This window comes from Hyperoodon ampullatus (assembly GCF_949752795.1).
Source record: "Hyperoodon ampullatus genome assembly, chromosome: 3".
Classification (NCBI taxonomy): Eukaryota; Metazoa; Chordata; class Mammalia; order Artiodactyla; family Ziphiidae; genus Hyperoodon; species Hyperoodon ampullatus.
This window is the reverse complement of record NC_136916.1, coordinates 87,388,461-87,415,755: the sequence shown is the minus strand read 5'-3', so window position 1 is coordinate 87,415,755 and position 27,295 is coordinate 87,388,461. Positions and strand designations below refer to the sequence as shown.

The 27,295-nt window shown below is 38.8% G+C and overlaps 1 protein-coding gene across 1 annotated transcript in view; it reads right to left on the bottom strand.

The window, feature by feature from the left end:
• Nucleotides 1-3,156, bottom strand: part of LOC307049560 (putative phospholipid-transporting ATPase IM) — a gene marked incomplete at both ends in the record, with an annotated part of 113,946 nt that extends 110,790 nt beyond the window's left edge. The window contains 2 exons of the mRNA XM_079699117.1: nt 1,936-1,994; nt 3,084-3,156. Coding sequence (XP_079555243.1) covers nt 1,936-1,994; nt 3,084-3,156 — 132 coding nt within the window. The remainder of the gene's footprint in view (nt 1-1,935; nt 1,995-3,083) is intronic.
• Between the last annotated feature and the right edge of the window lie 24,139 nt (nt 3,157-27,295).

The following is a 27,295-nucleotide window of genomic DNA, read 5'->3' as shown; positions in this document are numbered from 1 at the left end:
CTGCTGTAGCTGCAGAATATTGTTCCACTGCCTTGTCATTGTTAGGAAGCCCAACAGAAAACCCAGCCCCAGCTACACACCTGTGTGCTTTTGTTCACTATCATGCAAGCTCAAGAGAAAACCGTCTCTGTATCCTTGGCATGTTATCATTAAAAGAAAGATCAAAAGCAAAGGTGGCAAATGGTTAACATCTATTTAATCTGGGTGGTAGGCACACCGGTGTCATATTATTCCTTGTACTTTCCTCTAAGTTTGAAATATTTCATAAATTAAGTAAAAATAACTATAAATATAAAAGACTGAATCATCTTACAAAATGCAGACAAAATATGGCTTTCCTTATCTAGTTACTACTCACAGAATGAAAATACCTCTTACACGTTGGAAAATAAGGATAAAGCCAAGTACATAAATGCATAATTACCCAGTAGTAGATTACTTATTACTGGGTTTTTGCCCCCAAGGTCTTAAAATATAGACATCTACTCCTCTGATTTAGGGTTTGATGGTCAAGGCTTTCAAGGGTCATCCTCTAGAATTAAATAACTGGTGGTAGAATGGATAGAAAGGCATGGGGCCAAGTCTGGTGATGACCAGTAGGGCTAAATAACCAGCGGTCAGAAGGCTGCACAAAGTGGCATTAATCACCATGGAGAAAGTAGTCCTCGGCACCCCCCCACCCCTGGCAACAAAGCACAATCATCAGCCTCCTGCGAGGGATTCCTTCTCTCAAGGACAGATTTACTTGAACCAAGCTTACAAGGCTGATGAATAAAATCAGGGTGCCAATATATTACTTTAATGAGAAATCTGTCATAGAGGCAGTGTGCTGACTCCCTGTAGAGACACTTACATTGAACATCAAATTATTATCACAAGTTTACGTGATTATCACAGTATGAGAAAAGAGGGGTTGTTAGCTACCTCTACTGGTATCAAGCTACAATAGCCCAATGTAGCCTTCCACACATATGGAAAAACACTGCCAACAGGAACTAAATACTAAAAATAATCCATTGGCCAAAATTCTCTCTCCTCTAGCTAGTTCCTAGATGGAGACTGCCAAAGTTTGCCCCATGACACTCACATTTCTATGCTTTGATAGTCATCAAACCCCTCTGTGAATTGAGACTTTCTTTCATTAATGTGCTGGTATACTCAATCACAGCAGGTCTTCTAGGCCACATGTCACCCACAGCATCAATTCTACCAATTATCTTTCTTAGAACTTGTTTTAAAAACTTCATGTAGCAACTTAGGTTGAGTCAAGGAAAGATGAGGAGATTTTTATGAGGGCCCATGAAATAATTCACAAAGTGCTCACCAGAGTATCCCAAGTTTCTAGACTAGTGCCAGTCACTTAGTAGACTCTCAATAAATAGTTCTTATGTGAATGAAGAAAGCTCTCATTAAAAAAAAAGTAGTTCAGTACAAGCTTAAAGATCACACATTTTAACTCATCATTCTCACTGCTCACTTGATAAATACAATCATTCAGGTCTGGGAACTTTCTCCTACATGCACTTTTCCACATTCAGCCTGAGTTGCTTTGAGAAAATCCCCAAATGTTATTCATCATCCATCAGCCACTATTACCACTTCTATCACCAAGTACTACCATGGAGGCCTGCTTTCATAGTACTCTTACATTATTTGAGTGCCCAATGGGCACCAAGATGAATTAAGCATAAATTCTTGAGAAAGAAGATACTTCATCTTATTCCCATACCAATATGAATACCAACCACTCAGCACAGAATAGAAATAAATGTATAAACATTACTAAAATCTGAATTTATGGAAACATATGGCACCTTGCTATTAAAATGGGCCAACAAAGTTTTTAGTGAAATCAAAGTTCTAGAAGGCAAGAATCCTACTATCCTTAAGATCAGACCTACCCCAGCACGTGTGTGCTATGAGTGTTTTACTCACTGTGTATTGGTACTTCTCATTATATTCACGGTCATTGGCTTTTACTATCCGTTCCACTTCTAAAGAGAGAGAAATCAGGTATGAAATTAAATTTGCAACCAAAAGAAACATACAACTCTTTAAACTAATATCAAATAGGTTACTTTGATTGTCATCAAGGTTACAAGAATTCTTTCTTTTGAAATTTGAAGGGCATTGGTTTTTTTCCAGCCTAAATGTTGGAACGTGTATTGGAAAATCCCAAAATGGAAAGCTGAAATGTTTTTCATTGTCTTTCTGATGCCAGCCATAAAGCAAAACAGTATGTGTCTCCAATTTCTATATCCCTTCAACTCCACAAAGACCCTTTCTGTTAACCTCAAGTAGTTCCTAAAAAAGAAGGAGCTGCTAAAAGTCAAATGCCACACTGGAAAGGAATCTTTTTTTGTTTTTGTTTTTTTTGCTTCAGAGTTACAAGATATAACATACCCAAACAAAACCATACTGAAGTGGCCAGTGAGGTCACTGACCTTATAGTCACGAAGCCAAAGGTGATATTTCTAAACAACCCATGCATATTGAGAGGAACTTGACAGTATCAGGGGACTGAGACCTACCCTTAGCTGGAAGTGGCCAAAAAAATAAAATCTCTTCTGAAAGCAAATGTAGAGTCCCGGTCCAAGGTAGCAACTTAGGAAGATCCTGACCTCACCTCCTGCTATGGACATACTGAATGTACAGATATATCTGGAACAACTTCCTCAGAACAAAACCTAGAAACTGGCTAAGAGATCCCTTCACATCGGGCAAACAAGAGGGAAACCAATCAAAGCAGGTAGGAAACGCTGAGACACAATCTCACTATAAACCCCACCCTCAGACAAAGCGGGAGGCAACTCAAAACCCAGAGCTTCAATCCGAGGAGCAAAGGGTTCAGACCCCACATCGGGCACCCCCACTTTTCAGACAGGTACCTGAGAGACAGCCTCCAAAGCACCTGCTTTGAAGACCAGTGGGGCAGGGCTGTGGCAAACTGAGGAGGAGCTCTTAAAGTGCCCTCAGGCAAGCTCACCCCAGGGCCCAGCACAGAAGCAGCCCTTTGAAAAGCACCAGAAAAAGACTCACTAATTTTAAAGCATTGGTCTAAGGGGCACGGACCTCTGGGATACTCTCCAGGGACGGTTGCTGGTGGGTACCATCTCCCTGCTCTCCCTCTGCCTTGCTAATGCGGACGGGCGCCATCTTTTTTTTTTTTCTTCCTTTATTCTTTTTTCCCCCTTGTCTTTTTTTTTCTTATTTTTCTTTTCTTTTCCTTTTCTTTTTTTTTTTTATTTTTATTTTCCACTGGGTGCCGTCTTTGCACTCCCCCTCTGCCACACTGCAGAGCCCCAGGATCTCCTGGAGGGGAGCGTCAACACACACCTGGTGCCCCAGTTTTTACATCTGATGCTGGTTTTCACAGCTGCCACCCAAGGAACACTTCTTGATTGCCTGACTCTGAAGCCCATGGGCTTGTGTTTCTGGATCCCATGGGACTGTAACAATCAAAGATTCTATTCTTGGCAGACTACCACCCCCAGGGCACTGCACAGACAGCTGACTGAAACACATTCTCAGTCTTTCTGAGAAAGAGGCCTGTTTGCACGTCCAAAAGCTTTGGCCTGTGGGGCAGGCTTCTGGTTTGGTATTCTTACAGGGGACTACGGAGAGGCTCTCAGGGAATGGAGGCCAATGGACACAATCTTTGTGCTCTCTCTCTGCCTCGCTCCAGCTCGCCAGGATCTTCCAGAAAGGAGCTTATACCCTTCTCTGGTGCCCCAATTTTTCCGGCTACTGCCAGGGGACACTTCTATATCACCTGAAAGCAAGTACAAATAACAAAACAATAGGACAACAAACCCAAAGATTATCATAGTGCAGAAATTAAAATTTGTAGAGGGCAAGAAAAGACAATGCCCCAGAAACACCAGCAGAGCATGTTTTTGTAGTAAGGGTAGCACGTTCCTGCTCCATGTTTACTTAATCCAGAGTTGGCAAAAGAGTAACGGTGGAGTAATGAAAGCTATGGAAGGAAGATCAGCCAAGTAACCAACAGACATCAGTGTTGGACTCTCCTAGTAACTAACTTGACCATCTCAACCTGGGAGTCCCTTAATCCCACAGTTCCCCACCTGGGTAAGTGACAGGTTGTAAAAAGTATAGGGATGTGGTAAGAGTCTGACTTTAGAGAAGGTACGTACAACCACAGAGATAAAGGAGACTGGAGAGTGAAAAGTAAGGATGAGGAGAGGAAGAGCAAGAGAAAAGCAAAGAGAAGGAGAGCTGGAAGTAGAAGGGAGATGAGAAAGAAGACGGAGATGAATAGCAAAAGAAGGAAGATAGAAGAATATCTTACCACCTGCTCCCTGTATACCAGGTACCACGAGTTATAAGAACTGATTCCTTTTTCCCAAAATTCCAAGAGGAATCTAAATGTCTCTACAGTCCCCGTGGCTCAGCTTTCAAGTATGAAGTTCACCTCTGAGGACTGCTCCTGACAAATGACACCCTGTCTTTGGTTATGGTTGGGCTCCATAGAGTGTTTATCTGTTTGATATCCGCCTACATGGCTTCCTTCTTTACCATCTAATAAAGTCAGTTCCCTGTGTATAACTCTGAAATTGAGAACCCACCAGGAAGCAACCTCTCAACCAACCATCCCCTGAAAGAAAGATTTCAAAGTCTGACTGTAAAAGCATCATCCTCTCTCATCATTCCCCAACAAAGAGCAAAAATATCAAAGCCCAAAATGGAATTTTGGAGGCTGAGAGACTTAAAAGCTTAGAAAGCTAGATGATTTGTTTATTCATCCCCACCTTAACCCAGGCATAGTAAAACTGCCGACAGGAGAACAGTGGATATTACTTGGGATTGGGGGGGGGGGGTCTCTTCCGCATGGCGAAGGCTAACCTGGCCCACTGGCCTCCTGCATGTAATTTACAGATTAACTTTAGCTTAAATCAAAAATCAGACGTGCTAACTTGTATATTGATGGCTTTAGTTTAGAGCATATACATTCAGATGATGATCATTTTTAAATTTCACATTTATATGAAGCACATCTAAGAATAGAATTCTATAGTTCTGTGTCTAATTTTACTTATTCCAAACACCAGAATCTTGACTCCTGTCCAGTGTCTCCATGTAACCATCCTCCCCAAGGACTGAGAATAGCCCTTTCCCAAAGTGGCCAAAGGAGTAATTTCTGTGCTGGGAAAGCTTGGATCCTCTCCTGGGTATCCACATTGCTCTTATCCCACGAGACCTTGTCAGAGCCAGGAAGTCCTCTCCTCTTTTTGCTTCTAAAATCTTCTTACTAAGACTTCATCTTTGTCTCTATACTTCCATTAAGTATTATCTTTCTGAACTGAGCCTTCATGGATAAATTCTGGGAGAAGATTTTCCATCCCTTCACTAAGCTCTGCAAAATTCTGGCTTTGGGTTTTAAATCCCTACAGTTTTCTGCCTTTAACCTGAATATGCTAGGCCTGAATTGTCTTTGTAGGAATTTACATTCTTCCATGTGCTACAACAGTGCATGAGGGGATATAAACCCCTGTTGGCAATAAGTCACATCCTGCAAGAAGGGGAAGCTGAGCACAAATCCCCCATAAACAACGCCCACTATGGATTGCTCAGAGGTTCAGTGACTTAATGCCCAACATTTTGTAGGCATCCTTCCAGGTGTGAGAGGAATAAAAGGAAAGTGCTCATCAAGGGATTTATGAGTTAACACAGTAAGCTCATTCCTGCACAACTGGTATCACTAAATGTGTCTGGTTCCAAAAACGAGTAAAGTGATACACATGGATGTATAAAATATAGTAAACCAGAGTACGTTTACAGTGGAATAAAAGAACTTCCAGTTCAAGTTAGCATGTCCTTCTACCTCCCTTACCTCTCAGGTCCCACTGAAATGACAGAAAATATTTTTTTAAGAATAAAAACATAACAGTGCTGGAAAATAAGAATGGGGCTATCAGAGGCTCATAAATTTTAAAGAAAGTCTACAAAATAAAATAGAAATCAGATGGGATCATTTTGACCAAAAAAAAGAAAAAAAGATAGGAACAATGCTAGCCAAAAGACTTAGAAGAGTTGTTTTCCCAATGGAGCCCCAGAGAAGTTCCAAATTCAGCCAATAAATACAAAGATTGAGAGTGTGTTGTAGATAGGGTGACAGTCCCAGTGATGCCTAATGTCTTGGCAAAATAATTAATAGGGTGGCCTTGTACTCTCAAAAGTGTCTCCGTTTGGAACATAAATTATCTGATCACCTTAGTTTTGGAGAATTACCAAAATAATTATAATTGAGCCAGTTGGGCCCTCTCACACACCCCTCCCTTACCCACTGAAGAGACTAGGCAACATGCCTAGGGAAGAAACCAAGAGGGGATGTTCAGGCCTAAGAGAGAAGAAGCTCTGAACCTCCACATCAGCTACAGGAGACTCAGGCCCTCGTAAAGCCTGCCTTACTGAGGCAATTGTGGGATTTGCCAGATACCCTGACTAAACCACAATGCTACAGACTGAATGTTTGTGCCCCTCCCAAATTCATATATTGAGACTTAATCCCCAATGTGATGATATTTGAAAGCTTTTGGAAGGTAATTAGGTCATGAGGGTGGAGCCCCAATGAATGGGATTAGTGTCGTTAAAAAAGAGGTCCCAGAGAGCTCTCTTGCCCCTTTCATTATTTGAAGACACAGAAAGAAGATAACCATCTATGAACCAGAAAGCAGCCCTCACCAGTCCCCAAATCTGCTGATGCCTTGATCACGGACTTCCCAGCCTCCAGAACTGTGAGAAATAAATTTTTATTGTTTACAAGCCACCTAGTCTTTGTACTCTGTTATAGCAAACAGAATGGACTAAGACACACAGAAAAACCTCTCTGTGTGCTGGATATATCACTGGTCCCCCTATTTAAAGGAGAGGCCTGACAGGGAAAAAGACCTTCGAAACTGCACTAATCCATCTAGTCCTTCATTTGTAAATACAAACCAGCAACCATAAGTCACCAGACATCTGAGAAAAACCAAGAGCACAAAACAGAAGGATCCAAGAGGAAGAGATAATGCTGAAAACAGGTGAGGAAAGGGGGTTGTTTTTCTCTTTAATTCTAATTAGTACCTCAAAGATATTCAAGAAGACACGGCATCCATGAAACAAGAACAAGCTGATAGGAACAAAGAAAACAGAGAACAAGAGAAAGCTCCTGGAAATTAAAAATATTTAATGCACGAACTGTATAGTAGGAAAGACAGAATGAAGAATAAGACTTAAGAAATCTCTTAAAATATATAAGAAAATGACAAAAAAGAAATGTGAAAAAAAAAACACTTAGGAGAAAAGAACATAAACAATGGATGGGAGGAAATAATCAAATAAATAGAAGAAAATTTCTCTGCACCAGAGTAAGGCAACTCTTCAAAGCAAAAGGGCCATCAAGTGCCAGTCAGGATGAATGCAAATGGACCTACAGATCTTCATAAAATTTTGAGAAAAAACAAAGAGAAAAATATTAAAATCTTCCAGAAGGAAAAAAATGGGTAGCCCCAGAGTCATAAGAATTAGAACAACATGAAATTTCTCATCAGCAACAAGGATGATAGAAAACACAGGAGTGATGCCTTCCAGTTTTAAGGAAAAAATGTTTTTGAACTTAGAATTCTATACTCAGGCAAATAATCAATCAAGTATGAAAGGGCAATAAAAACATCTTCAGACATGCAAGAGGGTTTACACACAAGATCATCTCCAAAATAATGTAATGTTGTACTCAAGAATGTACAACAGGAAAAATAATGGTTTAAGTTTTTAAAGTAAAGTTAACTGGAAGAAAATATAGAAGGATGATGATCAGCTAGTGTCCCTAATGAAAATAAAAATGCCTGACATGACGACCCACACACCTGTTCCAGGTGGACCACCAATTCTACAGAAAAAGGGAAGGCCTGTCTATTGCCCTTTACTTCATAGTCTGTAAGGTAAAAATAAACTAATTTCTTTGGGAAAGTACAATTATGTGTTAGTTGTTGGCTCAAACAATAATTTCTCTAACAACTCCTCATAAAGTAGTCATTGTTTGAGATAAAGAATATAATATGAGAATTTTAGAGCTGTGCTTTATAACAGGCCTATGGATATCATCTCAAACACACTTCTAAGGGCCCAATGACAGAGTCTCTGTACTCAGTCCCTGCTGAGCTGATGAAATTCAGAAATGTATTTTAGGATATTTAAAAGAGCAAATGAACTACATGTCCTTCGAGCAATCATCCTAATTATTTCTCTCAAATGCACTTGTGCTAAACACTAAATAACTATAAGCTTGAGATTGAACTTCCTAGAAAATACCTGGAGAGCTGCTATGCTGTGTTGCTAGCTGAGTATAGATGTGTAAGACAGAAGAGCAATGCTTAATAGTGTTAGCATTCTTTTGAGAGAGCTGAGGAGCCTACCAAGACACGTGTTTGGACAGGAAGCCATCCTTCACCATTTCAGTGAGCCAAGACAATAGCCATTAGCAGAGGCAAAATTATCTTAGACATTGTTTTTAATCTGCTCCAGAATATAGTAAAAGAGGTCATTAAACCTTCAAAGTTCTGTTTCTCACAGGGTGTTGGAAATAGCCTTTACTCCCCAAATCTCGTCAAGGCCAAAATAATTTGATGTCTGCCTCAATCAAATAAAATATCAATGAAGCACTCATAGAATGCTTATTGTTGAGCCACGTGCTTCCTGTTACTTAATCCAAGATAACTAACTGAGGATACCTCACCTATTTTATGAAATGGTTATTTATAAGTCAGTTAAATGTTAGGGAACATTTATCAAAAAGAATAACCTGAGTTTCAGAATATGACCTGGAGGTACCCCCTCCCTCCCTGAAATAATTATCTTATAGGGCTGACAGTTTGTTTGACTTGGTTTCAGACAATGAAACCATATCCATTTATGTATGCATGTGTGCTTGTCTTTCCTTTTGGAAGCAGGAGATGCATCTAGAAAAATCCAACAGTGTTATCAGATAACTAAGACATAAGTTTAAAAGGTGGGAGAAAAAAAGGGGGGAGAATTCCCTGGTGGGCCAGTGATTAGGACTCCACGCTTCCACTGCAGGGAGCCTAGGTTCAATCCCTTGTCTGAGAACTTAGATCCCTAAGATCCCAGAATCACATGGCACAGCCAAAAACCAAAACAAAACAAAAAATTAAAAAAGATGGGAGGGACCTAACACTACTCTGCTGGGAATTTTTAATTGCAATCAAGATGCTGTTCTCACGTCACCAAGACTTTTTAGACCCATAAAAATAGGTTTGATCAAAGAGCCCTCAGAAGAGGCCTGAGATCTTCCACCAAACCATCTGCGTGAGCACATTTTAACTCAGGACCTCTCCTTACCTATGCTTCCTCTGTAAAATAATGCCACTTTCTGTTGCCATCATTAAGTGAGAAAATGTAGGGAAAGCACTTTATAAACAGAAAAATACTTGAAGACTCTTTTTTTAATGAAAAAAAATAGAAAGTAAGAGGTGAAAAAAAAGGAAATCATCCAAGCTTGGCTAGTCAGTCTTAACGTCACTATTACTATTATTGCTGAAGAGGGTCTGAAGTAATTTTCTGAATATTCTCAGTAGAAATTGACAAATGCCCATTGGTTCTACTCTAGGTCCTCAAAGGCAACACCCACTTCCTAATCTGGGCTCTTCTCCCTCATAACAAAATAAATTTTACATTATCCAGCTTCCACTTCCAGGAGACAAGAGAAGGCAGGTCACTTACATCTTTTTTGATGAGTTTGTCTCTGAACAATGCATAACACCTTAGGGTTTAAGACTAGTTAGTGAATGCAGCAACTCTGTTAACAAGACCAAGAGTGAAGGGAAGATTTAGGAGGCTTCCACCAGGCCCATGAGTGATCACAGCAACTATGAGCCCACAATTAATGAACACACTGTCTTTCTTCAATTAACTCCAGAGCATTTTGCCCTTTACCAAATGTGGTTTAGGAGACAGCCTCCAGGCAGTTGGCTTTAGCTCCCCAAAATCATGAAATGATGAAGCACCACAGAGAATTTAGGGGTCTCTGAATATAATCCTGATGGCATGGACTGATATTTCCTTATCAAGGTTGGTCCCAGTCCAGAAGCTGAAGAAGGTCTCGAAACATGGAGAATCATTTGGGGTTTGGGGTTGTTGGTTTTTTGGGTTGGGTCAGAAATCTCACAAAAATTCCCTCAAGCCAAATCAATAACTTAAGCTTTTTCCCTTCTTAATTTTCTTTCATTTGTCACAATCTGGTCTGTGGTTGGGAGCCAAAGCAATTCATTAAAGACATGAGGAAAGAACAATGAGTAGGGAGAACTTTAAAGAAAAGAGTTCCCCAGCCTTCAAGATTTCCTGATTTGATTCCAAAAGCACATTCTGATACAATTGAAAAATATGTGTCCTGAATCAGGGTTTCCTATTGAAACCCAGTGGTGACCTGCAGCTGCTGGGATTTATTGACATTTAATCAGCAAACTAAAGAGAGAATCGAGGCAAAAAAAAAAAAATCTTTCCACAAGTTTTAAAAAAATTCTTGTCCTCAAAAAAGAGCTTGGAAACAGAATTAGGGGAGTCAAACAAATACTAAAGGGCCTTGGTTTTGTTTTCCTCTGGGCTGAGCCAATTTGCTCATCAGGTCCAGATATCTGGAAAATTTGATTTATTGGGAGCTTTGTTCCTCTCATGGCTTACGATAGCTTCACAAAGAAAAATAAAAATATTTTACCAATTCATTCTTCTTCAAGCATACGTGAATTATATTATACACATTACAAGTAAAATCGACAAAAAATTTTCTTATGAGTCCTCACCATGTGGTTTTCTGTAAGTATAGATTCAAAACTAGAGATTTAAGACTTACTGTAATATAGTGAAGATAGTAACAGCTAACATTTATTGAGCACTGGTTAAAAGCTAGATACTATATGAAGTGTTTCACATGCATTAACCCTCAAAACAATCCTATTAGGTATGCACTATTATTAGCCCCACTTTACAAGTGAGAAAAATAAAGGCCTAGCACGATTATGCAATAGAGTCAGATTTAAAACACTGAACTTCCAACCTTGTAAAAGGAGCTTGGAAGAGATTCTAGGTATAAGGAGATGGTGGGTGGTACCATGCAGAGATGATTGGGAAACTGTAAATTAATGTATGCCTGTGTCCAGAGGTCAAGGAGAGGGAAAAGAGGCCTCTCTAGACAAAAGTGATACTCCAGGATGTACTATAAGTCACAGGCTCCTTCCCAATTAACCTTGGCACCCTGGGACCTCTTACATTTCATTCCTTCCAGCCCGCTCTGCTTCACAGTAGAGGCCCCGTCAGAGAACCTGACTGCCCTCTCCTTGGAGACTTTCAGCAGTCGTTGCTGAGAAGACTCTCCCAAACCCCTGTCCAAAACTTACTGCTTTCTTAGCAACCTTTCTCTTATGGATCCGGTGCTAGACTGCTGGTTTTTTAATCTACATTCTTTTACAATTTGATTATATACAGCAAAAATTGCATTGTTATAAACTACGCCAGGATCAGAATGTTTTCTGTACAGATGAAAAACAGCTATATTTTTCCATAGCCTGCCTATGCAAAAAAAAAAAAACAAAAAAAAAAACAAAAAAAAACCCCGCAGGATCTACCCCAAGGATCCCAAGAGCCTAGAAAAAGCTGAAGGACATTTAATTTCCCTTTGTGAGACACATTCCAGCCATCCAAGGAAAATCAAGCCACCTGTCACAAAGTGAGAGGAAAGAACCCCAGGTGGGGAAGACAGAGACATGTGAGAAGGAAATCTGAGGAGGGTTCTTATCTGCTTCATACCTTATCAGCTTACACAGGAAGCTGTGTTTCTCAAAGCTTGTGTTTGTCATTTTGAGATGCATAGGGCTATAAATATGAATTTCTTTAGTACATATCGGTTTCAGGTCTCAATCCCTGAAACCGTGTGGCAAATAAAATCTGCTGGAGCCAAGACAAAGTGATTTATTGCAGAAATATTTAATGAACTCCTTTGAGCAAGGCTCTATTCTAGACAGTGAAGGAAAAACAAACAAGACATCAATAGTCTTCAAAGGGTAAACGTGCCTACAATACCTGCACAGCAAGGAAGCAGAAGAGAGGCCTAGGGAGCCACAGAAAGCAGAGAAAAGGAAAGTCAAGTCCACGTGGGTGGTCAAAAGGCATCCCCACCTGTCCTAGGCAGCTCTGAAGGGAAGTTAGGCAGCTGTATACAAACTGTGGAGTGTGGTAAGTTGTTTTTGCCAAGCACCTTATCTAAGCTGAGCCATAGTCATTTACTGAAAAGAGAAGACATTTGGTAGAGGTGGTCTGCCACCTGAGATGGGGTGAAATATGGGCTTTGTAAGAGGATATCTACAGTTCCTCCTCGGATGTGCCTTCTAGTAGAATATTGGACCAAGTGTGAAAAGACAGAAAGAAAAAAATAGGGGCCTCGATTTATTTACCTATTCGTGAAGCATTCAGATAATACACATTTTAAAGGAGATAGAATAGAGCCAGAACTTTGGGCAGAAGAGAAATCTGCCTACTTCTCTGCTCCTCCTCTGCACACACTCTGGTCCAAGCCAGCTCACCTCTCCTCCCAGCTGTCATAATAACCCCTCCTCAGGTTTCCTCACTTCTACCCCTGCCCCTATTACCTATTTTCAACAGAGCAACCAGAGTGACCCTTTTAGAATTGCATGAGTTTCCGATTGCTGCTCTAGCAAATCACCACAAATGAATGTAGTTGCTTAAACAACACAAACATATTGTCTTATTGCTCTGGAAGTCAGAAGTCCAAAAATGGATCTCACAAGGCTAAAATCAAGGTGTTTCCTCAAGACTGAGTCCCTTCTGGAGGCTCTAGAAGAGAATCTGTTCCTTGCCTTTTCGAGCTTCTGGAGGCTGCCACACTCCTTGAGTCATGGGTGCATCACTCTGACCTCTGCTTCCACCATTACATTGCCTTCTCTGATTTTGACTCTGCTGCCTCCCTCTTATAAGAACCCTTGTGATTACAATGGGACCACCCTTATAATCTTTCCATTTTAAGATCCTTAACTTCATCACATCTGCAAAGTGTCTTTTACCATGTAAGGTCATATAGCCACAGGTCCTGAGGTTTAGGACATGGACATCTTTGCAGGAGGGGGCATTAATCTGCCTACCACAAAAATCATCTCTTTTCTCTGCACAAAATGTCCACTGTTGCTCTATCTCAAGAGAGAAGCCAGCTCTTACAAAGGCTTCAGGGCCCTGCTTGATCGTCACACACCCACCCTGTTACCTCTCTGACCTCAAATAGCTACCAGAAGCAGACCCTCCATGAAGCTAATGAAGCTTAAGCTTCAGCTCACCTCACTTGCACTTTCCATCCCAAGGCCCTGGGAGTAGCACTAGAAATTTGTTTGCATTGCTTTTACTCTGTTTTGCTTTTTGATTTGCAATATTAAAATATTTTAGCCACAGGAGCTAAGACCATTGTCTCCTCCACTCTATCTCCGCCTGTCACATTTTGCCTCGAATGAGACGATGCTGGAATCCACATGAGGGGCTGTCAAGTGGGAAATACATTGAGGTTGTGTTTAGTGGAGTGTAATTATGTGATTCACTGTCACTTCTGTATAGATTTAACTTACTGGTGGTCACCCCAGAGTAGGAATGGTTCTCCTATCTCCATGGGGAATCACCTAGCATTGCAAGATGAAGGTGCAGGGCCCAAGGTCATATGGCAGCATGACTGTGTCTGATAGTACCTGGCACCAAAAGAATGTGGATCATGGAGGAGACAGGGGTTTTCAACACAGAGACAGAAGGTAGCCTACACAGGATTCTTCAAATCATCACACATGGAAAATTGTATGGGGAAGATTTAACTTTCATCAACTACTAGTCAAAACAGAATTTATCTCATGTTAGCAGTATTAGGAGAATGAAGTGCTGAGTATCCTCAATACTATATGTAATAAGCATATCATATATTTTTTTTACATAGGCATTGCAAAATATAAAATTTATTAGTATTCCTGTGCTTATAGAGCACAAACCAATTTGTACTAGTACTAAATATAGTAAGTACATCTGTCACAGCTCAGATATGAAGGAAACTTGATGGAAGTTTTCCCAACGTTGACAATTCTAAATCTTTACATGACATTACGAAGTCATGAAGCTGAAAAACTATTCTAATCTATCATAAGCTAACATAATTTTTAAACTAATTTAGATTAGTTCAAGATGGCAGCGTAGAAGGTCATGCACTCACTCCCTCTTGTGAGAGCACCGGAATCACAACTAAATGCTGAACTATCATCGACAGGAAGACACTGGAATTCACAAAAAAAGTTACCCCACATCCAAAGACAAAGGAGAAGCCACAATGAGAGAGTAGGAGGGGTGCAATCACAATAAAATCAAATCCCGTAACTGCTGGGTGGGTGACTCACAAACTGGAGAATAATTATTCCACAGAAGTCCACCCGCTGGTGTGAAGGTACTGAGCCCCACATCAGGCTTCCCAACCTGGGGGTCTGGCAATGGGAGGAGGAATCCCCAGAGAATCAGACTTTGAAGGCCAGTGGGATTTGTTTGCAGAACTTTGACAGGACTGGGGGAAACAGAGACTCCATTCTTGGAGGGCACATACAAAGTAGTGTGCACATCAGGACCCAGGGGAAGGAGCAGTGACCCCATAGGAGACAGAATCAGACGTAAATGCTAGTGTTGGAGGGTCTCCTGCAGAGGCGGAAGGCAGCTGTGGCTCACCACAAGGACAAAGACAGTGGCAGCAGAAGTTCTGGGAAGTACTCATTGGTGTAAGCCCTCCCAGTGTCCACCATTAGCCCCACCGAAGAGCCTGTAGGGTCCAGTGCTGGGTCACCTCAGGCCAAACAACCAACAGTGAGGGAACTCAGCCCCACCTATCAGCAGACAAGCAAATTAAAGTTTTATTGGCCTCTGCCCACCAGAGCAACACCCAGCTCTACCCATAACGAGTCCCTCCCATCAGGAAGTTTGCACAAGCCTCTTAGAGAGCCTAATCCACCCGAAGCCAGACAGCAGAAGCAAGAAGAACTACAATCCTGCAGCCCACAGAAGGAAAACCAAAATCACAGAAAGACAGACAAAATGAAAAGGCAGAGGACTATGTTCCAGATGAAGCAACAAGATGAAACCCTAGAAAAACAACTAAATCAAGTGGAGACAGGCAACTTTCCAGAAAAAGATTTCAGAATAATGATAGTGAAGATGATCCAGGACATCAGAAAAAGAACGGAGGCAATGATTGAGAAGATGCAAAAAATGTTTAACAAAGACCTAGAAGAATTAAAGAACAACAAAAAAAAGAGATGAACAATACAATGACTGAAATGAAAAACACACTAGAAGGAATCAATAGCAGAATAACTGAGGCAGAAGAATGGATAAGTGACCTGGAAGACAGAATGGTGGAAATCACCGCATGGAACAGAATAAAGAAAAGAGGATGAAAAGAAATGAAGACAGCCTAAGAGACCTCTGGGACAACATTAACCACACCAAAAATCACATTATAGGGGTCCCAGAGGAGAAGAGAGAGAGAGAAAGGACCCGAGAAAATCTTTGAAGAGATTATAGTTGAAAACTTCCCTAACATGGGAAAGGAAATAGCTACCCAAGTCCAGGAAGCACAGAGTCCCAGGCAGGATAAGCCCAAGGAGAAACACACCAAGACACATATTAATCAAACTGACAAAAAACTAAAGACAAAGAAAAATAATTAAAAGCAACAAGGGAAAAACAACAAACAACATACAAGGGAACTCCCATAAGGTTAACAGCTGATTTCTCAGCAGAATTTCTGCAAGCCATAAGAGAGTGGCATGATATATTTAAAGTGATGAAAGGGAAGAACCTACAACCAAGAATACCCTACCCAGCAAGGATCTCATTCAGATTTGATGGAGAAATCAAAAACTTTACAAATAAGCAAAAGCTAAGAAAATTCAGCACCACCATACCAGCTCTACAACAATTGCTAAAGGAACTTCTCTAAGTGGGAAACACAAGAGAAGAAAAGCACCTACAAAAACAAACCCAAAACAATTAAGAAAATGGTAATAGGAACATACCTATCAATAATTACCTTAAATGTGAATGGATTAAATGCACCAACCAAAAGACACAGACTGGCTGGATGGATACAAAAACAAGACCCGTATATATGCTGTCTACAACAGACTCACTTCAGACCTAGGGACACATACAGACTGAAAGTGAGGGGATGGAAGAAGGTATTCCATGCAAATGGAGATCATGAGAATGAGAGAGTAGTAATATTCATATCAGACAAAATACACTTTAAAATAAAGACTGTCACAAGAGACAAGAAAGGACACTACGTAAGGATCAAGGGAACAATCCAAGAAGAAGATATAACAATTGTAAATATATAGGCACCCAACATAGGAGCACCTCAATACATAAGGCAACCGCTAACAGCTATAAAAGAGGCAATCTACAGTAACACAATAATACTGGGGGATTTTAACACCTCACTTACACCAATGGACAGATCATCCAGACAGAAAATTAATAAGGAAACACAAGCTTTAAATGACACAACAGACAGGATAGATTTAATTGATATTTATAGGACATTCCATCAGAAAACAGCAGATTACGCTTTCTTTTCAAGTGCACACAGAACATTCTCCAGGATAGATCACATTTTGGGTCATAAATCAAACCTCAGTAAATTTAAGAAAATTTAAATTGTATCAAGCTCTTTTCTGACCACAACACTATGAGATTAGAAATCAATTACAGGAAAAAAAACTAAAAAAATAGAAACACATGGAGGCTAAACAATACACTACAAAGTAACCAAGAGATCACTGAAGAAATCAAAGTGGAAATCAAAAAATATCTAGAGACAAATGACAATGAAAACATGATGATTCAAATCCTATGGGATGCAGCAAAAGCACTTCTAAGAGGGAAGTTTATCGCAACACAATCCTACCTCAAGAAACAAGAAAAATCTCAAATAAAGATTTGAAATTTAAACTTATCTAACCTTACACCTAAAGGTGTAAGGTGTAAGGTGTAGATAGGTATAAACTATCTACACCTTACACCTAAAGTAACTAGAGAAAGAAGAACAAACAAAACCCAAAGTTAGTAGAAGGAAAGAAATCATAAAGATCAGAGCAGAAATGTATGAAATAGAAACAAAGAAAACAATACCAAAAATCAATAAAACTAAAAGCTGGTTCTTTAAGAAGATAAACAAGCTTGAAAAACCTTTAGCCAGACTCAACAAGAAAAAGAAGGAGAGGACTCAAACCAATAAAAGTAGAAATGAAAGAGGAGAAGTTACAATGGACACCGCAGAAATAAAAAGCATCATAATAGACTACTAAAAGAAACTATATGCCAATAAAATGAACAACCCGAAGAAATGCACAAATTCTTAGAAAGGTATAAACTTCCAAGACTGAACGAGGAATAAATTGAAAATACGAACAGACTAATCACAAGTAATGAAATTGAAACTCTGATTAAAAATCTTCCAACAAACAAAAGTCCAGGACCAGATGGCTTCACAGGTGAATTCTATCAGACATTTAGAGAAGAGCTAACACCCATCCTTCTCAAACTCTTCCAAAAAATTGCAGAGGGAGGAACACTTCCAAACTCATTCTACAAGGCCACAATCACCCTGATACCAAAACCAGACAAAAATACTAGGAAAAAAGAAAATTACAGACCAATATCACTGATAAATATAGATGCAAAAATCCTCAGCAAAATACTATCAAACAGAATCCAACAACACATTAAAAGGATCATACACCATGATCAAGTGGGATTTATTCCAGGGATACAAGGATTCTTCAACATACGCAAATCAATCAATGTTACACAACATAGTAACAAATTGAAGAATAAAAACCATATGATCATCTCAATAGATGGAGAACTAGCTTTTGAAAAAATTCAATTTATGATAAAAACTCTCCAGAAAGTGGGCATAGAGGGACCCTACCTCAACATAATAAAGACCATATAAGACAAACACACAGCAAACATTCTCAATGGTGAAAAACTGAAAGCATTTTCTCTAAGATCAGGAACAAGACAAGGATGTCCACTCTCACCACTATTATTCAACATAGTTTTGAAAGTCCTAGCCACAGCAATCAGAGAAGAAAAATAAATAAAAGGAATATAAATTGGAAAAGAAGAAATAAAACTGTCACTGTTTGCAGATGACATGATACTATACACAGAGAATCCTAAAGATGCTACCAGAAAACTAATAGAGCTAATCAATGAATTTGGTAAAGTTTCAGGATACAAAATTAATGCACAGAAATCTCTTGCATTCCTATACACTAACAACAAAAGATCAGAAAGAGCAGTTAAGTAAACAATCCCATTCACCACTGCAACAAAAAAATAAAATACCTAGGAATAAACCTACCTAAGTAGGTAAAATACCTGTACTCAGAAAACTATAAGACACTAATGAAAGAAATCAGAGATGAAACAAACAGGTGGAGAGATATACCGTGTTCTTCGATTGGAAGAATCAACATTGTGAAAATGATTATACTACCCAAAGCAACCTACAGATTCAATGCAATCCCTATCAAATTACCAATGGTATTTTTCACAGAACTAGAACAAAAAAATCTTAAAATTTGTATGGAGTCACAAAAGATCCCAAATAGTCAAAGGAATCTTGAGAAGAAAAAAAACAAAAAACGGAGCTGGAGGAATCAGACTTCCTCGCTTCAGACACTACTACAAAGCTACAGTAATCAAGACAATATGGTACTGGCACAAAAACAGAAACATAGATTAATGGAAAAGTATAGAAAGCCCAGCAATAAACCCACCTATTGCCAACTAATCTATGACAAAGTAGGAAAGGATATACAGTGGAGAAAAGACAGTGTCTTCAATAACTGGTGCTGGGAAAACTGGACAGCTACATGGAAAAGAAAGAAATTAGAACACTCCCTAACACCATACACAAAAATAAACTCAAAATGGATTAAAGACCTAAATGTAAAGCCAGACACTATAAAACTCTTAGAGGAAAACATAGGAAGAACACTCTTTGACGTAAATCACTGCAAGATCTTTTTTGACCCACCACCTAGAGAAATGGAAATAAAAACAAAAATAAACAAATGGGACCTAATGAAACTTAAAAACTTTGCACAGCAAAGGAAACCATAAACAAGATGAAAAGACAACCCTCAGAATGGGAGAAAATATTTGCAAACAAAGCAACTGACAAAGGATTAATCTCCAAAATATATAAATAGCTCATGCAGCTCAATATCAAAAAAACAAAAAACCCAATCCAAAAATGGGCAGAAGATCTAAATAGACATTTCTCCAAAGAAGACATACAGATGGCCAAGAGGCATATGAAAAGCTGCTCAACATCACTAATTATTAGAGAAATGCAAATCAAAATTACAGAGGTATCACCTCACACTGGTTAGAATGGGCATCATCAGAAAATCTACAAACAATACATGCTGGAGAGGGTGTGGAGAAAAGGGAACCCTCTTGCACTGTTGGTAGGAATGTAAATTGATACAGCCACTATGGAGAACAGTACGGAGGTTCCTTTAAAAACTATAAATAGAATTACCATATGACCCAGCAATCCCACTGCTGGGCATAAACCCAGAGAAAACCATAATTCAAAAAGACACATGCACCTGAATGCTCATTGCAGCACTATTTACAATATCCAGGTCATGAAGCAACCTAAATGTCCATCAACAGACAAATGGATAAAGAAGATGTGGCACATATATACAATAGAATATTACTCGGCCATAAAAAGAAATGAAATTGAGTTATTTATAGTGAAGTGAATGGACCTAGAGTCTGTCGTACAGAATGAAGTAAGTCAGAAAGAGAAAAACAAATACCATATGCTAACATATATATATGGAATCTAAAAAAAAAAAAAGTTTCTGAAGAACATAGGGACAGGACAGGAATAAAGACGCAGATGTAGAGAGTGGACTTGAGGACACGGGGAGGGGGAAGGGTAAGCTGGGATGAAGTGAGAGAGCGGCATAGACATATATACACTACCAAATGTAAATAGATAGCTAGTGGGAAGCAGCCGCACAGCACAGGGAGATCAGCTAGGTGCTTTGTGACCACCTAGAGGGGTGGCATAGGGAGGGTGGGAGGGAGATGCAAGAGGGAGGGGATATGGGGATATATGTATATGTATAGCTGATTGACTTTTTTATAACTCAGAAACTAACACACCATTGTAAGTCAATTATACTCCAATAAAGATGTTTAAAAAAATGAAGATGTGGTACATATATACAATGGAATATTACTCAATCATAAAAAGGAATGAAATTGGGTCATTTGTAGAGACATGGATGGACCTGAAGACTGTCATACATTGTAAAGTAGGTCAGAAAGAGAAAAACAAATATTGTATATTAACAGATGTACGTGGGATCTAGAAAAATGGTACAGACAAATGAGTTTGCAAGGCAGAAACAGAGACATAGATGTAGAGAATAAATGTATGGACACCAAGTGGGAAAAGCAGAGGTGGGTGTGGGGGGCATGAACTGGGAGATTGAGATTGACATATATACACTAGTATGTATAAAATAGATAACTAATGAGAACCTGCTGTGTATTACAGGGTACTCCACTTCGCTGTACAGTAGAAACTAACAAACATTGTAAAACAACTATACCTCAAATTAAAAAGAAAAACTAATTTAAATAATGTGCTAGAGGAAAAATTGAATTATCTTTCTAGTGTCTCTATAGAAAATTGTATAACAAAATAATGGTCATGACAGAGGCAGTCATAAAATATGGGGCCAAAAATACAGGAAGAAAGGTATTATAGAAGTGTATCAGGCAGTGAATTAATGAAGCTATTATGTTATTTTTCTGGGTTTTGTGAAATGTATGGTATGTTTCAGATTTTCAAATTTGTGATATATAGGGATTTATTTTCTCATGCTAAATGAACATGTCCTTTCATACCTAATTTTGTATTAGTTTAAAGCCTCAAAAAACTGGATCCAGCCATAACCACCTTCCCCTTTGCTCATTCAACTCCAGTCACAGTGGCATGTATGTTGTTCCTTGGACACGCCAGGCCCACTCCCACCTCAAAGCGTTTGCACTTGCTGCTCCTTCCACCTAGAATGCTTATTCTCCAGATAACTACATAGCTCCCCTCTCACTTCTTTCAAATCTTTGCTCAACTATGTCTTTCTCAATTCAGCCTTCCCTGATTACCCTTTTTAAAACTGCAGCACTTCCAATGTACAAGATGACTTACTTATTCATTTATATTGCTGACTATCTTTCCCTCCCCCCAAAAGAATGTAAGCTCCATACAGATTGAAGGTTCTTTTATTTCTTTAAATCTGTTTTGTCCATAGTTGTTTTTTTCTGTTTGGAACAGTGTCTGGCACATAACAGGTGTTCAGTAAGTATCTGTGAAATGGCTGGCTGGCTGACTGGATGAATGGATAAATGAATAAATGAATGAATGAAGTACAAATCAAAGTTTAGATTATCATAAGACAACCAGCACTACCACAGTGAGACAAGATCATTCCAGCCAAAGTCACTGAAATGTGATGTCTTAATTGGTTTATTCACCGCATGAAGTTAGATTTACAATTCATAGTAGGATTTTAATTTCTAAATTATTAAAAGTATTTTTCTTTATAGAAAATACCATGTTTGGGATTATCTCATAAACTTTCAGATTTCATTCCACCATCAAAAGAAAATCCAGATTTCAAAATTAAACCAAGAAATAAAAAATTTTATTTTCCTTTAAATTAGGAAGTTCTGGGGCTTCCCTGGTGGCGCAGTGGTTGAGAGTCCGCCTGCCGATGCAGGGGACACGGGTTTGTGCCCTGATCTGGGAAGATCCCACATGCCGCGGAGCGGCTGGGCCCGTGAGCCATGGCCACTGAGCCTGCGCATCCGGAGCCTGTGCTCCACAACGGGAGAGGCCACGGCAGTGAGAGGCCCACACTGTACCGCAAAAAATAAATAAATAAATAAATAAAAAATAACAAAAATAAATTAGGAAGTTCTGTTTGAATGAATAGTGAAAGCAACATTAGTTGAGAAGTAGGCCCACCAGAGAACTATAACTCAAGTAGCATTTAATAAAACTACTTAAAATAATAATGACAGCCACCATTCATTAAGTGCTTGCTATATGCCAGATACTGGCTCAAATACTAAATTAAAGGTGCGGTCTAAGGTGTGGGTCTATGGAAGGAATATAAAAGCATTTTTTTAATAATAAATGATTATAATTCTTGGGATGAAATTTTTCAATTAAGAAATTTTTTTACAAAACCAAAGTATGACAATTAATATTATACATTTGGGAATCCTAAATAATAAAGAAATAGAGAATTGGAGCAATGTATTTGGAAATATGTTCTAAGCACAATAAATATGTATGACATAGACTGCTATTCTGAGTTTTATTATTTTATTATTCACTGTAATGAGGTAGTTCAAGATATATTTATATTTGTGTATGTGTCATAGCTAAAGTTTAAACTCATTCTAGCAGATATTACTCAGCCATAAGAAAGAACAAAATATAATGCCATTTGCAGCAACATGGATCGACCTAGCAATTGTCATACTGAGTGAAGTCAGACACAGAAAGACAAATATCATATGATATCCCTTATATGTGGAATCTAAATAAAAAGTGTACATATGAACTCATTTACAAAACCAAAGTAGAGTCGTGGATGTAGAAAACAAACTTATGGTTATGAGGGGATAAGTGGGGGGTGGGAGGGATAAACTGGGAGATTGGGATTGACATATACTCACTACTATATATAAATTAGATAACTAATAAGAACCTGCTGTATAACACAGGGAACTCTACTCAATACTCTGTAATGACCTATATGGGAAAAGAATCTAAAAAAAAAGAAAGAGTGGACATATGTATATATATAACTGATTCAATTTGTTGTACACCTGAAACTAACACAACATTGTAAATCAACTATACTCCAATAAAATTGTTTTTAAATTAGAAGAAAAAAAGAATATAATAATAATGGTTACATAATAATGAATCCAACCTGGCTTCTATTTGTCTTTATACCCACACAATTGTAAAACATTATTTTTAATATTTTTTGGAGGAAGGGGCCCATGAAGGCCCCATGAAAGACATGTGTGACCTTAGTCTGATTCTTCCCATCCCATACCCCATGAGCATGCTAAGGGCTTCACTGTGGAGTAATGCAAGTTGCTCCACAACCCTCACATTTTGGAATCAAGAACAGCTTTAGCTAGCTTAAAGAAAGCCTCAAATTATCTGCTTTTTTTGCTTCCCATATTACCAAAGTACCTAAAATCTGAATTAGGTATTTTACACATGAACAATGCTCTTCCTGATGGCTTTGTAGAAAAGCACATATACACTTTAAAGTAATTGTCTCTGGACCTCACATTTGAGCTTATACAGAAAGGGTGAATTACAAATAACAAATAGAAAATAGATTGTAAGCATGTTTTAAATATTTGAGTCAATTAGAATTTTTTACATCTTGAAGAATGTGGGATTTATGTGAATATGGAGATAATAAATAATAAAGCATATATCTAGGAGAAAATTTTTGTTTTCCCACAACACTCATGGTTGGCTTGTTAAATTCTGACATACATCATCAATGTCCCAAGCTTCCTGATAATGTTGTAGAAGTTTATATAAATGTAAGTGCACCTTTCTTAAATGTTGCAGATATTAAATAACTCACTGAGGTAAAATATCACTTCTGCATGATTTTCCCCCTGACAACCCCAGGCTGATTAGAAGTTCTTTAGTCTGTGCTTCTCTGGAAAATATACTGGTAGCGATGTTTAGTAAACTGTTATTAAGTTATCATTGTTACTGTAAACTTATTTGTGTGAGGATACATGTGTTTTATTGAATCATAAAAAGCTACGGGAAGGGGCTTCCCTGGTGGCGCAGTGGTTGAGAGTCCGCCTGCCGATGCAGGGGACACGGGTTCGTGCCCCGATCCCGGAAGATCCCACATGCCGCGGAGCGGCTGGGCCCGCGAGCCATGGCCGCGGAGCCTGTGTGTCCGGAGCCTGTGCTCCGCAACGGGAGAGGCCACAGCAGTGAGAGGCCCGCGTACAGCAAAAAAAAAAAAAAAAAAAAAAAAAGCTACGGGAAGTCAAGAAAAGTTGGTACTACCTAGCATATCATAGGCACTCAAAAATGTTTGCTGACTAACTGAATAAGTAAATGAATATTTTAGATTGAAAAAGGTCTCCAGTCTATAACTAGATCTATAGGAATTGATATAACCTAAAGATGCCTCATTCCCAATCACGATGATGTAAATGATGGTGACACCAATGTCAGTCCCTCAAGTCATTTGGCCATTCTAACAAGTCCAAGAGGAAGGAACTGACCTCAGTTTTCTCTGCCAATCAGCACCACAGTGGATACAGACCCAGCTATGTAGCCAAAACATTTAGCCTCATTACACAGCTATTTACAAATGAGCTATTTACAGCTCATTACAAATACCTATGACTGACTGTAAAATGAAATTCTGTATGAGGAAGATCAGCAAGTTGCATTCCCAATCAAAACAGTTTCAAGTAACTAATTTATTAATTGTCCATTTAAAAAACAAGTATTGGGCTTCCCTGGTGGCGCTATGGTTAAGAATCTCCCTGCTAATGCAGGGGACATGGGTTCGAGCCCTTGTCCAGGAAAATCTCACATGCCATGGAGCAACTAAGCCCATGCACCACAACTACTGAGCCTGTGCTCTAGAGCCTGTGAGCCACAGCTACTGAGCCTGCGTGCCACAGCTTCTGAAGCCCATGTGCCTAGAGCCCATGCTAGCAACAAGAGAAGCCACCACAATGGAAGCCTGCACACCGCAAAAAGAGTAGCCCCCGTTCACCGCAACTAGAGAAAGCCAGTGCACAGCAATGAAGACCCAATGCAGCCAAACATAAATAAATAAAATTTATAAATATTTATATATAATCTATATAGTATTTGTATCCAAAATATTCAATCCAAATAGATTTAGGAGCTGGACTGGACGTTGCCAAAATTCAATATAATGAAAATCTATTCTAAATCTAAAAGAAAATAAAGGGATTAAAAGCCAAACACAATGTGTGAACATTGGTTAAATATTTTACCAAAAATAAAAACAAGCTCTGAGACATGGGGACAATTGGGAAAACTGAAAACTGGAATGTATGTTACTTATTCATCAATGTTACATTTCTTAGGTGTGGTGATGATATTGTAGTTAAATAGGAGAATGTCCTTGTTCTTAGGAGATCTGTACTGAAATATTTGGGGTGGAATAGGGAGGGTGGGAGGGAGATGCAAGAGGAAGGGGATATGGGAATATATGTATACATATAGCTGATTCACTTTGTTATACAGCAGAAACTAACACAACATTGTAAAGCAATTATACTCCAATAAAGAGGTTTAAAAAAATATTTGGGGGTAAGAGTCATGATGTCTACAACTTACTTTCAAATATCCTAATGACAACAAAAAGTGTACGTGTGTGCATGTGTGTGGGTGTGTGCTGGTGGCAGTGAGGGGGAGGAGAGGAGGCAAATGTGGCAAAATGGTAATAATTGTAGAATTTAGGTGAAAGGTATTTGGGTGTTTACCATTCTTTTAATTTTGTTGTAAAATCCAACATTTTCAAAATTAAAAGTTAGAGGAAAATGTAAAAAAGAATAATGTTATAGAGAAAGGTTTAAAGACAGAAAAGGTATCTACGATTACAGTATTATGTTTTAAGAGCAGGTTCAAAGTAATGCACACCACAGTTCCATTTGGGAATATATGGATGAATATACATTAATGTATTAATAGAGGTCACTGAATTGGAGCCCTCTAAATTGTGCAGCTTGGCAGTCTGGACTGTTTATCTCTGGATTGTCCAATTACAGTCACTTCTATTTTCTTATTTTTATTTATAAAAAATTGCTTATTTTATACATATACATTCACATATATGTACAAATTATTTTAAAAGAGTGAGAATGAACTTATCAAAACCTTGCAACAATATATTCTGTTGGAAACTTGTCCCTGTCAAAACTGGTTCATCTATTGTTTACACTATTAAGATTATACCAGTGACTGGATATAAATAAATCATTTTATTTGAAAAAGAAAAAAACGATGACAATAATTCTAGACTCTTAAATTGGCACTGGGAATATTAAAGTATTGTCCCAGAGGGCACAACTAATGACCTATGTGTGCAAATTACATTGAGACAGATTTCAGCTCATTATGAGACTGAACATTGCAATCAATGTGTCCAACAAGGGAACAGACTGAACCATGAAATAATTGCCTATCAAAATAGCTTAACCACCTGTCAGAGATATGATTAGAAGGAGGGATAGGGTATTAGATATACTCTAATCCAGGCTTTGGTCTCTAACAAGTCCATAGTCAAAAATAAAGAAAATAGGGACTTCCCTGATGGTCCAGTGGTAAAGAATTTGCCTTCCAATGCAGGTAATGCGGGTTCGATCCCTGGTCAGGGAACTAAGATCCCACATGCCGTGAGGCAACTAAGCCCACTTGCCACAACTACTGAGCTTGCATGCCTCAACTAGAGAGCCCACATGTTGCCAGCTACAGAGCCCCTGCACCCTGGAGCCTGCATGTCATAACTAGAGAAAAGAAAACCTGCACGCCACAACTAGAGAGAAGCCTGCACACCTCAACAGAGAGCCCACGCACAAAAGCAAAAGATCCTGCAGGCCTCAATGAAGATCCCGTGTACCACAACTAAGACCCAATGCAGCTATTTAAAAAATAATTAATTAATTAATTAAAGTTTTTAACATAATAAAGAAAATAGCAGTAATAAACTGAATACATTTCCATTGAAGGAAAAACTACACAATACTCTGTTGCTGACTAACAAGACATAAGACAAGATTAATACTCTCTGGTCAGGATGCTGTATTTTTAAAAATTGGAATACTATTAACACTGTTCAGCTAGACCAACTACTCAACCAAAATCAAAGTGTGTTACTTGCCATCATGAACCCAAATTATTTCTAAACATATGAACTTAGTCTTAAGTGTTGGTGTATTCATACAATGGAATACTGTTTTAAAAGAAAAAAATGAAGAAGAACAAACTACTGATACATACAACCATATGGATATATGTCAAAAAAAAACCTTATGCTGAGTGAAAGAA